The sequence below is a fragment of the Lingula anatina genome, chromosome 6, assembly GCF_051362555.1.
Source record: "Lingula anatina isolate TDL-2025a chromosome 6, LinAna3.0, whole genome shotgun sequence".
NCBI lineage: Eukaryota > Metazoa > Brachiopoda > Lingulata > Lingulida > Lingulidae > Lingula > Lingula anatina.
Window position 1 is genome coordinate 16,162,193 of NC_141772.1, and position 16,116 is coordinate 16,178,308.

The 16,116-nt window shown below is 37.8% G+C and overlaps 1 protein-coding gene and 1 long non-coding RNA gene across 2 annotated transcripts in view; both read left to right on the forward strand.

Annotated features, from left to right (window-relative positions):
• The window catches only part of LOC147761246 (uncharacterized), a 381,866-nt gene that overhangs the window by 123,362 nt on the left and 242,388 nt on the right, over positions 1-16,116 (forward strand). The window lies entirely within an intron of this gene.
• The window catches only part of LOC147761251 (uncharacterized), a 50,671-nt gene that overhangs the window by 19,689 nt on the left and 14,866 nt on the right, over positions 1-16,116 (forward strand). The window contains exons 3-4 of the mRNA XM_087015751.1: positions 7,371-7,590; positions 10,894-11,192. Coding sequence (XP_086871877.1) covers positions 7,371-7,590; positions 10,894-11,192 — 519 coding nt within the window. The remainder of the gene's footprint in view (positions 1-7,370; positions 7,591-10,893; positions 11,193-16,116) is intronic.

The following is a 16,116-nucleotide window of genomic DNA, read 5'->3' on the forward strand; positions in this document are numbered from 1 at the left end:
ATTAGTAAATTCAGAATTATTAGCTAAAACGTAAATTGCCCTAATTTGTCAGATAATCAAAAATGCCGGTGATCCACGCGGAGGGTACGCTTTCCTGAAGGTAGCGGCGACGAACGGCGACGATATTTTTCTGAATAGTGAACCTTTATTAGTTACGAAAAGCCCCCTTTTCAACAGGCGCGTTTTATTAATTACTTCATGTCACAAAGTTAATTTATACAGGCAAAACTTTATTTTAAGGAAATAGTTTCACGAAATGAACGAGAGTAAAATATTAGTCGACACAAATATAAGGCATACAACAATGAGTCATGTTATGGATCATGTTATGGGCCATGTCGGATTATAATGGCATACCTTGATGCAAAAAAGTCTATCGTTTCTTCCACCGCGAGTCCCTTTATTTAATGTAATGTATTACTCATTACCCGTTTCATTTGACACTCTCTCTTTTTATCTCCCTTCCCCTTTCTCTTGTTAGAAGGAGGGTACATAATTAAGCACTCAAAATCTGCACCACCAATCTTCAGAAAAACAGAAGTCAACGAACCAGTGGGCTGATCCACAACATCTGACACAGCAGAATGAATCAAATAACAGCTAGCACAAATCAAGAAGTTATAATGAGAAGGAGTAGAAACGGGACATCAATTATCTCTCTCGTCCAATCAGATCGCAGCATTCTTTTCAAAGCGGCGTCCTTTGAAATTCGATCCTCGTAACTGGTCTAATCCTCCGCTCGCCTCCGCGTGACTCAAGACGGCGAAGCTGAACCAGTGCGTATACGTCTTGAGTTATTCATGTTTAATGCGAATATTTGGAAGTTATACTTAGAAAAACGCCAAGTCGAGCGATATAAAGGTGAGTGAGAGTTGATAATGTGCTTTGAGCATTGTTTTATGTTCATACGGTGGCTGTCAGTCAAATTTGTCAGTGCAGAAAGCAGCGTTAGCTCGAAGATCTGAGGCCGATTCAGCGGGACCTCCATGTTTAGGACTTTTTTCTTCTTAAGTGCGTGATGAATGCACATAATTTATGTTTTTCTGGTTAGTTAAGCACGTGCATCATTGCAATACATCACTTTGGTATTAAATGAATCAATCCTTTAGATTAAAAACATCGTTTCAAATAGACAACTTTTCATCGGACTTTTTCAAAATGGCGGGTCACAAGAGACAGTTGGGTGACAGTTTGGGACAATTTTTGGTAATTTTAACGTGATGTATGCATATAATTTATGTTTTTCTGGTTAGTTAAGCACGTGCACCATTACGATACATCATTGTGATATTAAATGAGTCAATCCTTTAGATGAAAAACATCGTTTCAAATAGACAACTTTTCATCCGACTTTTTCAAAATGGCGGGTCCTTAAATTGGTTAGAGACAGTTGGGTGACAGTTTGGGACAATTTTTGGTAATTTTAACGTGGTGTATGCAGATAATTTATGCTTTTCTGGTTAGTTAAGGACGTGCATCATTACAATACTTCACTTTGGTATTAAATGAATCAATCCTTTAGATGAAAAATAAACAACTTTTCATGGGACTTTTTCAAAATGGTGGATCCAAAATTTGATGACAGGGAACTCTCGGAATTTTTTTTCAATTTTTTTTTTTTTTTTGCAATATGATGTTTGCAGAGTTTCGTTTAGGATATAGAGTTATATTTTGTAATGAATTCCGCACTTACTATTTTCAGGTTGAAGAGAATGCAGGTGAAAGATCTTTAGTTTTGCTGGCAAAATGATTGTTTCCAGCAGCAACTTGATGAGGCACAAGGCTCTGTTTTCTTACCACCACTAATATTAAACTATAGTGCACAAGAGGTGCAAGTTTTAAAAGGGAATTTAGTGGTCCAAGTTTTAAAAGGGAATTTTGTGTTCACTGGCTAATTGTCTAAAGTATAAAATAAAATAATCACCACATCAAAATAAAAACTAACCATTTTTGTATTGCTTTAATCACTGTTGGGTGTAACAATATTGATATATTTTCATTGCTGGTACTTTGTTTTAGATATTATACAAGTTGCTCGAATGTTGAAATAAAGCAATATCAATCAATAAAAATATTTCTTTGATTTTTTTCTTCTAATGAATTTAAACTATCAGTCTATTATTAGTTGGCCTCATGTAATAGACAAAGATATAAACAAAAATATGTATTAATGAAATTTTATTTAGAATCGTACTAAGTGCAATAACTTTTCATTTCCCCAATTTTCCTGTTTAAGCTCTACCTGGTATATAAGCAATAATGTGCCAAAAAAGAAAGAAACGAGGCTGGCATACGGAAGTTGCAAATACTACTGTTTTGTGTACACGGCTGTGAATTGAATGTGTCATTCCTAGATGAAGGTAAATTTCCTTTACACGCCTTTACACGACAAAAATAATTTTAAATAAATATGAGACTTCTACAGGTGCAAATTTTAGCGTTGAAGGTGGGTTTGTGAAATTGTTCTCATACATTCTTGATGTGAAACTAATTTTTGTATGACTGATCGGCTCTAGATCAAATGAAGGTGTATCTCGTATGATTTGAGTTTTATTTCCCGAAATGGTTGCTTCCAGGCTTGAAATCTCTCTCTACACCTTTCTGTAATCCCACCATGTTTTCTCTGTGAGATTATTAGAGACTTCGCGAGGCTTTATCCCAATTGGCTGAAGCAACCCACGTGAATGGTCTTTTGAATATGTATTAGGCACAAGCTCTCCCTCAGACCACAAGCTGGGTAATTATTAGGATTAAGCCCGTTACGAGGATAGGATGAAAGGAAACCCCTTGTTTCTACTCCTTCTCATTATAACTTCTTGCACAAATTTATATGCAGTTAGCTATAGTGTTACTACATACATAATCAGCTGCACGCGCGAAGCTGTTGAACAAAAGGATAGTTCGCTACGGGAGACCGTTTGTTTACATAAGTACTCTAAGGGGGCGTGGCTACCCAGGCAACCAAGGGATTAGGCTAGTTACTATATGCCGTCAACAATCGTTTAGCGACCCTATCATTATACACTCTCTCTATTGTATTTTCCACCGCATTAATCGCAGTGTAATCTTCAAATGGTCCACGGGGTAAATGTACACATTCTTAATCCGAGTACGGTATCAGCTGAGAATGCTACGTTCAGTGATCCCACAGGGACCTAAACCTGGCCATCCATCACTGGAAGGAAGCCGGTTTTGGTGCAGAATCAAATCATTTCTTGTATCCCATCGATGGTCAAATGAGGGTCCGTAGACATGTTGTAAATGCCTCTTGGAAGGGTGTGTGCAGGATAATATCGCCTGAGGTGTTAGATCAGTCGGCATTTGGGGAACATTCCGAGACCATGGTATTAGTACATTGTTCCTTACGGAACAAAACGTAACTGGGGCATTTTACGGTAACGTTCTCAACAGATAGCTCACTCCATTTGCAAGAGGTGACTTCAGGGATGCTACCGACTTCATTGAGACAACGCACTGGCTCACAGCTCTCATCTGGCAAGTGATTTGTTGCTGAAACACAGGGCTCTAAGGATGGGACGACTGTCTTTGAGCCCTGGTATCAATCATACTGAGCACCTGTGGCATTAATTGGAATGTGCATTGCAGAGGAGAGCCAATTCCAAAATAATCTGGACTAATTCCGCCACGCTCTTTAGGATGGATGGGGCAATATCCCACAAAACAGAATTATTACCCTTGTTGAAGGATTGTCGCGCCATCTACAGGAGATAATTATGGTACGCGGTAGACGCACACGCTATTAGTCACGTGACCTTTAACGAGCACATCCTAATGCTTATTATGTGTAAATTTGGTGACATTTGATTGCGTCTTTTTAATTTAATAGATACTTCTTTACATCTGTGGAAATCACAGTGAAACATTGGATTTGAGGGGGTACCTGTTATAAATTTGACTAAATGGTATAAAATGTGCATATTCACAGCACTATTTTGTTATTTTTGTAATGTTAGACATGGTATCTGGAGTAAAAAGCACCGTTTATAACAATATACACCTGTAAGGTGATCATTTGTAAATTAAAGTTGAAATGGGGGTGGGACAACCTTTTTGACCAATGTTGTATAATGGGCGAGATAGTAATTAATATTTGGTCCATCTGACTTAAGTTTGCACATGCAAGCCTGGTAACGTAGAGTGAACTAAGGCCAACAGGATCTGGAACCGGACAGTCCATGACAATTGGTCCTATATAATTTTTCTGATGAGTGTCGCTTTGGTCTGACCTCTGATGACAGACAGGTCCGATGCTGGCGAACTGCTGGTAAAAGCATTTGAACCACATACACTGAATATTCAAACCCGGAGCAGCATATCCATCATGGTGTGGGGCTGCATCAGGATCCAGTGGTTGATAGAAACATGAATCACCAGAAACATATCGATGTTTTGGAGTCAGGCTTGCAACCATCTATTACTAACATGTTTGGTGACAGGAATTATCCATTTGTTCACCAGGATGGCAATGCTCCTTGTCACAGACCCAGAGCAGTTGAGATTGGTTTGACCAACATTCGCAGGGTGATGTGGCCTGCCCAGAGTCCGGATGCAAACATAATAGAAAATGTGTGGAGTGAAATGTCAAAACTTTTGACAAATGCCCGTCCAACCAGAAGAGAAACTCTGTTAGATTCGGTGTTTCATGCTTGGGCCAGCATGAGCCCTGAACGCATCAAACAAATATATGAATCCTTGCCTCGCAGACTGGCAGCTATTATTATTAGGTCACGTGTCTATGCCACTAAGTACTAATTTATGACTTGAAACTGCATATATTGGTCTGTCATTCTTTGCTAGTGTTGAATTAGTGTTGAAGTATTCTACAAAATGTTGAATTTGGGCTAAAATTTCAAACGTTCTCTGGGAAGGTGTAATTTTGCGATGTGATAGCGACACCATCACAGTTTATCATTTCATAAAAAGGGAAACAACAGATGCCATTTTTAGGGCACACAGGAGAGTTGAACAGCTATGCCCACCAAATCCAAGACGCGTTACCATGGGTAATATATTTTTCACAAACTGATGAAAGTCTAATGGGATGTTTTCAGTTTTAGTTTAAATCATAAGGGGGTGTTGTCTCAATGCTTTAAAACTGGTTTTGTAGAATTCAGTCCACATTTCATAATTAATAAAAATGGTGAATATGTGGGACACGGTAACGTTAGTGACGCGGGAACAAAAACTTTTTGTAATCATGTAATTTATAACAATAGTTTTGCTATTATCCACACACACTTCAATCATGAGGGAAATATCACTCTAACATGCTTTTAAATTAGAATTGACAAACACAGAGGAATAATGCACATAATTTGTTTAGTGTAACTCTGTTACATGGGACACACACTGAACAAAGTTGACCTAAAATGTTCCAGATTGTAGTTTTTTTCTCAGAATTATTATTAAATTTATTATTCCAACACAATAAAGTTCAGTTAAATACAAAATTTAACAAAATGAAGTTCAGTATGATACAAAGTTCAGTATTATAACATTCTTTCTGACATCTGTAAACCACTGGTGATATCTGCTCTGCGCTCACCAAGGCATCCGCTCTTGGGATTCTGAAAAAAAATCATACAAATAATCTGTTTACTATGATAACGAACAACGGGTAACCTAAGATAACAAATAGTTTATTTCTTATTCAAACAAAGTACAGTACATTATGAGTGGCAAAAACGCATTACTGGGACACATTTTCTTCACCCATTTTCGTTGCTTCATTGTGTCTCTGTATCGTTAGTGTTGCGAGTCATCTATTATTGCTGTTTTTACAGACGGTTAAACTTAAAACGCACTGAATACAAGTGTAGCAGCTTAATTAAAACGACACTCAGTATTTCTCAACTTCATACAAAGAAGATTCCTATAAACAGTCCTGTGGCGGTTAAATCGAGGGAATTACACCTGTGCCCTGCATCCGATCTCGAAAGCGTCACTGCATTACATGTTATCATTTGAGCTGGTATTTCAGTGTGCAAAAGAAGCCATTCTTGTGTGAGGCGTCATCAATTAGTGAGTATGGAAGCAGATCGCTATCGATGTATAATTTTCACGCGGCATTTTAAAGTCGTCTGAAAAAAATCGATCTCTGAAATTTCAGCGTAACGAACGTTACATGGGACACGGTGAAGAAAAATCGACCTTGTTGAGCAAGAAATGTGAAATTCTTTAGAAAACTGATATTAGCATGGACTCCGTGACACAAACAAACCGACAGACTACCTTGGACGATTGAAGAGTTTTAATACGGAAAGACAGGATTGGATGAAATTTTCATTGGGGTGGGACACGGCATGTAACGTTAGTTACGGTTATTTTGTGATAATTTTTCAGTGACTTCAAATAAAATTTTATTTAAATATCCATTTGCACATTCTGTTTATTATAACTTCTTGCAGTAGGTGTATTTCCTGCTTCAATAATCCATTCAAATCCTAAAAACTGTTCCTGAATAGAGATAGGGTCGAAATTCCACAAAAATGGATGCCATTTTGAGGGTGATTTTGATATATTTTCTGCTTTTTGTCTTATTTTGCTCTTATAACAGCATCCTCCTTGCTCATTCAGCTTCTTTGGTTTGTTATTGAGACATACACAACGATGTCATGAGAATTTGGTTGGCTATCTAAATTTAATTTACTTTCTTTAAGGATTTCATACGCCACGAAACCAAAAAAATAATATGAGGCTAAGAAGAAATTGGCAGTTTTTTTGACGCTACGTTTATTTATTTTATCATTTTACAAAGATCATAGGTAGATATGCTAACACCCTCAATGTATACTGTGCTAGCTGGACCACGGCTTAAATATTGCAGACCTACTTGAAAGGAAGACTGCTTAATCCACCCGTCGTCCCTCGACCGGTCGAATTGAGACGAGATTTAATTACTGTGCCCTGCAGGGATGGCGCGGGGGGAGGTCTGAAAGAGGCGGAGAGACCATTACAGGATTAAGCAGTCTTCTTTTCATGTAGGTCCGCCATATGTAGGCCGTGATTCTTTACCCAGGCAAACCCTTGTATATTTTATTGAAAGTCTGTTTAGTTTCTTTAAAACTAGTTTTGTTTTGATAAGTTGTATACGTTCATAATTTCTTTCCTTTTGAAGGTCTTGAGTTCAGTTATTGGATTTTTTGCCTCTTTTTATGGGATGCCGAGAATGATTCTTGCGCGAGCTTTTTGTACATGTAGTTTGCGTATGAGTTCTACCGTGTAGTTATGCGCTGCAGCTTTTAAAGTGTATCGATGTACCATCTACATACGTTGGCGAATTTTTAATACAAAGACAAAATTACCATCCGCAAATGGTTTGAAATAATCTCATTTCATTTTGACTGTAGGCTGCTGATATTTTCGCTGGAGTTCGCCAGGAGGACAAACAAAGACGAAGTGAACTTCAGTCAATCTGCACGAGGATTATGAATGAGCTCTCAACTCTTGATCATAACATTTTAAAAAGACTAGAATCTGAAAAGATAGTGTCTGCAGATGACCCAGTACAAGATGTACAGAATAGGATTGACATGCTAAATACTGGCAATTGCCCAATACTAGTAGCAGGTAGGAATTATTAATTCATGCAACCCAGAAATCAGTAAACCTCTCTCTCTCTCTCTCTCTCTCTCTCTCTCTCTCTCTCTCTATATATATATATATATATATATATATATAAACAAAGCTGGACCAAATTAGACAGATTTTGACCGATGACACACACACACACACACACACACACACACACACACACACATATTTAAGCCACTTAAGTTTATTGCAATTTAGTGAGATTCCCCTAGGAGATATACCGATCCACAGTTAGTACAATAGGCTATGGAAATGGGCCCTTATTTAGGCCACACTTTTTTATTTTTATGGATGACATCCTCTGGGGACCCCAAAATCGGTGCGAGCGGGCGAAAAAAAAACAGTCAAAAAAAACTGCTTAAGAAAAGTTGTTTTCAGTACGCAGCTGGAAACACTAATTTACCACAGGAACACGTATAAAACTAACAATATGTCTTTTCCCATGCTCTCAAAATATTAAAGCATTGTGAATAGGGCCTACTTCGTAGAAAGGTAAAAATTCATGAATATATATGCTGCATATTACCAAATCTATTTAAGGTTATTTCATGCATTCTGTTGGTATAGCAATCAATAAAACAAATATCAAATAAACAGCGTGTCTTTATTTGTACTCTCAGAAAATTAAAGCATTGTAAACACTTCACAGAATTGTTAAAAAATGAAGCAAAGATAGGCCTATGCTTCCTACTAGCAAATCTAAAAAAGGTAATTTCGGTCGATGCCATTTTGTCTACTTCGACTCACACGTAGCAGCCAACTATCGGGTGGCCTGTCCTACCTTCAGTCCACCAAATACCACGACGCTCTTGTCGACCCTTTTTTCGCTACAAAAAAAAAACCCTGGTATGTGCTGCTTTGGACAGAATGTCACTGAAATTTTCAGGGCGATGATCGCTGGCCGCGGCCAGCCTTTCGTATAATTGTAAAAGGTTGATATCTCCATGTCCAATATCAATGGTAAACCAATCCAAAACGACGGCCCCCGTTCTCTTTATGACTTTAATTGTCGTGTATTTTGAAATTAATACTTGAGATGAATTTGACGGCAAAGCGGCCATATTTCCACGTGGTGATAATACGCATGCGCAGAAAGCTCATTTTCCGCACTCGGAACTACTCGGATGTCTCCGCAGTCGACAATAACAGTATGGAGCTTGCGGAATTAGCCGAGGATTGTCGATTGCATTTTCCGGCAAATTAAAAAACGACGTTTGCGACAACCGACTTCCTTGGGGGGGGGGGGATTTTTATTTTTTTTTATTTGGAGAACGGACGAAAATCGGTGCGCGGGCAGGATGTCATCCATAAAAATAAAAAAAGTGTGGCCTTACATGTTAGCTTTGTGTCTAAGCAGCATATATATATATATATATGTAAACACACACACACTCTTGACATTTAATATGGAATATTTATACCAAATCATTTTACATCGGTTTTACCTATTTTGCTGACTGATAAATGAAAATAAGGATAAAAATCGTGTTTTAATTACTTTTAATTAAAATTTAAATTTTATTAAATTAATTGAATTAAATTAATTGAATTAAATTTTAATTTCTGTTTAATGTCACTGTGGCATCAATTCATTAATTAGATTCGCCAGAGAAGCAAACAAAAACATATTGTCTATTCTATGCCAAACGACAACCATTGAAATATATATTTTGGATCTCCATATTTTCCTAATTATTTTCTGTAAAAGAGTTACACGTTCCACAAAGGACCCTCATGTCAGTGTTGTAGTCACGGTAACGGTCGTTGTTACGTCTGACCTCTTCTGGCTGCTACCAGCACTCTCAAGTGGCAGGGTATTCCTTAAGGTTTTTAGAGTTCAATCTGGAATAACATTCCAGGCATCGGTCAAAATCTGTCTAATTTGGTCAAGCTTTGTTGTAGGACATGTACAGTAGGTCATTGATTCGGCGAGTAATGGCCTACCCACTTACTGTCTATGTGGTTCAAATATTTGATGACCAAGGTAGCTGCTCATTTCCTTGGTCCTGTAAGTAATCTGCTACTGAAAGTGCTCTTTGTGAACCGGTAATACCACAGTGCAACCTAAAATTGTTCTTAAGGTGCCCCCTATCAAATGATAGTCGAGTGATTCCCAAATTATTCCTTTATTTGATTTGGTTCAGGTTTTCGTCGAAGACTACCATTGGTGTTTTGGCACCAATGTGGTATCCACTCCAAATACTGACGCTGTTAATGACCTTAGTCACTAGAGACGCGACACAAGCTTGGCCTCTTCTGGATGTCTGTAAACCCTGTTTTGGCTAGTTGAGCGGTACAGGTGGAATCTGACCTCAATAAAGAAAGCCAAGAGGTTTTAGTGTTTTACCCAAAATGATCAAGGTCTCCAATTCATTAGAGAAACATACAACGATGTTTTGCTGTTTTAAGTGGGTTCTTCAATCTAATCTGCTAAAACCAGTTTGGTGTTCGCTAAGGGCCTTAAAATGCGTTTTGGTGGCAATTTACCACTCTTTCTTAACGGACTGGGTGGTTTTCGTTTAGTTGCAACAACATATTCCGAAAGACAGTGGGTCCTGTACCCTGGTGGCTAGATTTCAATACATTGGATGTGGCCTCTGTGTAGGTACATCATTCTGGGCATTAATCTATAAAACTATGTGGACCGTTTCGTTTGGACTTATTATCTGTCTGGCATTTTTTTAGCGACATTCTGCCACAGATTAACACATTTGTAAAGCACTTCATGCTCATTGAATACTGTAAAACCGACCACTTGCATGCAAAATTTCAAATTCTTCTATGCAGTGGTTGCTGACATTTGGATACGTTTTTGCCAGAACCATCTTTGCCAAGCTTTGACCTGCCTAAAGGAGCACAATCCAATTAAAGCACTGCATATTACATAATGCAGCAGAGCAACTAACCCGGTATATATATATATATATATATATATATATATATATATATATATATATATATTTATATATATATATATATATTAGCTGCGATGTATCGCTTTTTTGCTTGTTGCTTTGGTCGTTTGCTGAGGATTTTTCAGTTAACTTTCCATTTTTCATTTATTTGTCAATTTATTGATGCATTCGTCTAATAAGTCGTTTATCTATTGTATTTGTTATCGATCCATTCAATTATTTATATAATACAAACAATTGTTTATTATGGCGTTGTTGATCATGGTGATATGAAGGTATCATCCGATGTTACAAAAGGTTTTTTAACTTTAAAACAAACCTGCTAATCTTTTTATTCCCACTGACAAGTCGTCTCATATACCAGGTGAAACTTCTTCGGGGAAGAGCACGCTTTTGAACCTTCTCCTTGGCATGAAGATCCTCCCGGAAGCCCATTTGAGCTGTACAGCTGCGATCACAAGAATAATGTATGGAGAAGAACCTAGAGTATTCAAAGTGACACACCAACCTGACGGCAGACAAATTTCGTCAGAAATTCCCATAAAAGACGGCGAAGATATGTGCTCGGTATTGGAACAAGTACTATTTGTTAGGGGCGCTGCAAGAGAGGCTACAAGACAAAAGTACACGGTCGATGTTTATTTGCCGATTGAGCTGTTGAAGGTAATGAGATATTTCATAAGTCACTTGTCAGTTAGAATATTCCTCTAATGTGATCACAATGTTTCGAATGCTGTCGGAATGCCGTGAGAATATTTAGAATGCAGTCATAGTGCAGTTAAGATAAGAGTTTATTTAGCCAATAATAAAAATCGGAAATCATTTTCCTTTTGGAGCAATATACATAGTAAAATAATAAACTAATACAATAAAAAAAATAAATTAAGAATTTAGTTTTGAGATCAAATTAAAATGCATCACTGCACTTGGATAAAAGCTGTTTAAAAAGCGTTTACTGCCTTTAAAAGTTAAAAGTCTACTGTTGCTTGGTAAAAACGTAAAAAGAGATAATGCAGGATGGAAAGAGTCTTTCATGGTGTTGACAATTCTTTTCCCCATCCTGTCTTTGAAAATATCATCCTGACCGATAATCGTGCTTGCGGTGTTTACAACGTTTGTTAATTTCTACCTTTCCTCCCCAGCTGTTCCGCTATACCATATTATAATTCCGTACGCTAGAATGCTTTCAATTACACACCTGTAAAAATTGACTAAAATAGGCACGCTATCAGTAAAAGTTCTCAATGATCTTAAAAATACAGTCTTTGCCGTGCCTTCTTTACACTCTTTGCGGTGTTATCTTTCCAATTCAATTTACTGTTAAGGTGTATACCAAGTAGTTTAAATTCCTCTACCCTACTAATTTCAACATTACCAATGGTGAGTGGTACCTTTACCTTCTGATTCCTTCTAAAATCCACTATCATTTCTTTGGTTTTAGCTACGTTCAAGATAAGATCATTACTCTCGCACCAGCTTAACACCGACTCCACAGATTCTCTGTATGTACTCTCGTCATTATCAGTAACTAGCCCCACAAGCTTACTATCATCCGCAAATTTCATGAGAAAAGTCCCGTCGCTTACACTAGTGCAATCATAGGTAAAAAGGGAGTAAAGACAAGGTGAAAGGACGCATCCCTGTGGTGCACCGGTATTTAAGACTGTTGTTTTTGAGCTAAAAGAGCCGACTTTAACAGATTGTCTTCTATCTAAAAGAAAGTCTAAAATCCAGTCACAAATAAAAACAGGTAGCTTAAGATGGTTTAAAAGTTTCAAATAAAGTTTTTTTGGCACAATTGTGTTAAAAGCTGAACTGTAGTCAATAAATAAAATCCTTGCATAAGAGTTTTTGTTATCTAAGTGTTGTAGTACAGTGTGTAGGCACAGATTAATTGCATCTTCAACATTTCTGTTAGATCAATAATCGAATTGCAGTGGGTCCAAGGTTTTCGGCACAATTTCTTAAATAAAATTTAAAACTAATTTTTCTAAAATTTTCATGGGCACCGGAGTCAGAGCCACGGGTCTAAGATCTTTTAAGCTGGTAACTCGGTTGGATTTTGGTACCGGGATGATAGACGCCGTCTTCCAGAGCAATGGTACTTTGCGTATTTGTAGAGACCAATTGTAGATGACAGTAAGGACGTACGCAAGTTGGTCAGCACAGAGTTTGAGAACACGAGGTGAAATTCCATCTGGCCCAGACGCCTTACGAACATTGAGACGCATAAATTGCAGTGCTACTTGCCAGGGGTGAATGGTGAGCGGAACTGCTTCAGTATTGTCAGCTTGGGAAGTCGGAGATAAAACCGTTGTAGAAGAACTATTGTCTTTATCAAAGCGTGCATAAAAGTCATTCAGTTTGTCCGGTAGTGACGCGTCTCCTTTGTCAGCAGAGTGTTTTGAGCCCTTGTAGTTAGTAATTAAGGAGATATTTGACCACAGTTCCCTATTTTGCTTTCCATGCATTTCTTAGCTTCTTTGATTGCCTTCTTCAGTTGGAGTTTAGCTCTGCGATAGGTCTCTGGGTCGTTCTGTTTTTCGCAGAATGCCTGGTCTTTCTTCTTTATTAGTTGGCGTACGTTCTTATTCATCCATCTCTTGTCATTGGGATACCGGGTCACTGTCTTAGTTGGTATACAAATCTCCTCGCAGAAACGTATGTACTCCGTCACAGTCAAGGTGTAATCCTCTATGTTGTTGTCACATTTCACCACAGACCAATCCGTACACTCAAAACAGCCCTGCAATTTATCTATAGCTGATTGTGAGAAGATGCTAACGTTATGAGATTCGGATACTGTTAGAATACTGTTCAAATGCCATTCGATAAATTTCCACTTGGAATGCACTACGAAAGTTTTTGACATGACAAAAACATTCGAGCCGACCACAAGAACTGGTAAATTATTTGGAATGCACTCAGAATTTTTATAATTTTTTCCCGATATGCCTTTTATAAAGGGTGGCAGGTTGTTTCCAGAATAGTCTTGTATTTGACTGGTCAGATTACCTCCGATTGCTACCAATAAAATGTAATTGACACCAAAGTGAATTTGATCCCAAGTATCGATGATCCAACTAATTGCAGTCAACACGCCGTAAACTTCTTCAGGAATTTTGTAAACTTTGTTTCGACTTTCGCGGAATTAAAAGAAAAAGTCTTTTATGTTGTGCCTTGAAAAGCTGACGGTTAAAAACTCATTGTATAAATAGACGATGAAAGTGTGCTGTTCACATGTAAAGAGGTTTTTCCAGAGGTTGTCTGGCATAGTTACCTGCTAAAACATATTGGCATTCACAAAGAACCTTAAAGGTACATATAAACCGAGCACTGGTGGAGTGTAGATTCCCAGTAACACATATAAACCACTTCCTATACGACTCAAATAATTTCGACATGTCATGGCATAAACTGAATAGATCACTCGATTAGCCATAAAAGAGCTTTAGACTGCTCTATCTTTAATTTTTTGGTCGGAAATTTAACCTAGCTACTTTCGTGACCTACTTTTGTGCCCCATTGACATACAGAATAGAGTGCTAGTAAAAAAATCCTTTCAAACGTCATTTTCGGGTAAAATTAACCTAGCTACTTTCGTGACCTACTTTTGTGCCCCATTGACATACAGAATAGAGTGCTAGTAGAAAAATCCTTTCAAACGTCATTTTCGGGTAAAATTAAACAATGCCTTTTGGTATTTCTCTTAGTTACCCTACTTGGAACTTTATGCTGGTTTTTGGTAGGTTTTTGTGGCAAACAATTGACTTTGTATGCATCTTTAAGCAACACGTTCTGTTGACATTCTGTCAGCAGTTAGAATATACAGTTATGTAGTCTTGTATTGTTTTTCGCAAAAAAAACAAATTAAACCTTTTTTTTCGTTTGCTAGTTCTCTTGTTATTCACGGTCCACTCAAACAGTTTACTTGGAGTGAAACTCTTTAAAATACGTAAAAAGTGTCATGACTGTCCTAACTCTCTAACGTTTGGCGGCTGGAACTGCATATGAATGTTTGCTTTGGGATCGTCATGAAAGGTCTCCACACCCTTTCCACTGATTTTCTTGTCGCATTATGAAAAATACATCAACATCAATGTGAATTGCAAATTCAGTCTGACTGCCCACTGAGAACAAAATTTGATTCGTTGACTCTCCGGTCAGAGTCCAGCATCCCTTGACCCCCATGGCGGTAATTTGACTCCTATATTATGGTCATATTACCCCAGGATCAGAGTCTGTAGTCTCTCTTATCAGAGTTAATCACCCCTTGGCTCTCTAAGTCAATCTGAATATAAAATCAGAATTAAATTATAGGGGACCAGAGTCTAGCTGACCCCTTTCACTGACCCTTTTCGCGCGCTGGGCAGTAAGCCTCGTTTCAGTACGTGTGATGGCGGTGAGCAGACGGCGTGGATAGAACAGTTTTCATCGTCCTTTAATTTGTAAGTATTAAAATTACCCTCTTGATCAACTGTTGGCGGACTGTAGTTAAATCGCATTAAGCATTATGAAAGAAACATTTCTGTATTCTACATGCCCCAGTTGTTCTGAGACAGTAATATTATTTTCGATCTGTTTGCTGTAAGTGGTGGGGAGGTCGACGCCATTTTTTATTTTCTTATTTCATGGATTTCATTCAAATGTCGCTCATATAACATATGACCATATTTTAGAGATCTAGTAAGATAAGTGCATGTCACTGGGAAGGCGCATGCCCACTCATGCTCAATCAGTGGTATTTGCTATGTCATGCTGTTTATTTCCAGTTTTACAAACTGTTTGTTATTGCTGTGTCAACACAATCACATGTAGGTCATTCTGAGTTTTAGTGAAACTGGCAACTTAATGATAAGTTTAGCGGTTGTGGGTTCACAGCATCTTTTTATGTGGTTTTGTTCTGTATTTCATCAGGTTTTTTCTCTTTATTACTTTTCCAGATGCGATCAGGTGAGTGGGTCTTTTGTGTCTACCCTATCAGTTGAAAGGAATTACCAACTTCTGGTTAAAGAGGGAACAATATTTGAGAAAGAGCCTGTGGCATCTCTGGTCATTACATATTCTGGGAAATTCGTAGAGCCCTCCTACTCTTTTATTGAAATTACAGGCCTATTATTGGCGATATATTTCGTTTTAATCTAGTTTATCCTACAAACATAAGTGCAACACCGACATCCATCCGAAAAGTCCTTGTTGATCACCAAGGCTCCGTTCACATGGAAAATCTATTTTCTAAAAATCTATTTTCGGTATCTTGTGATCACAGTCTGTGCCCTGGATACCCCGCGGCGTAATTACTGGCAGCGCAGATAATTAATAACAGCTTTGGAAGTAACTGGCTCGCGCTGCCCGTAATCACGCCGTGAGGTATTCAAGGCACAGACCGTGATTACAAGATACCGCAAATAGATTTTTAGATTTTTAGAAAATATACAGACTTGACATATAATATGGAATATTTGTTTTCCAAATCATTTTTTATGAGTTCTTTCCTATTTTGCTGACTGATAAATGAAAATAAGGATTAAAATCGTGTTTTAATAACTTTTAATTATATCTTTGATGTCACTGTGACATCAGTTCA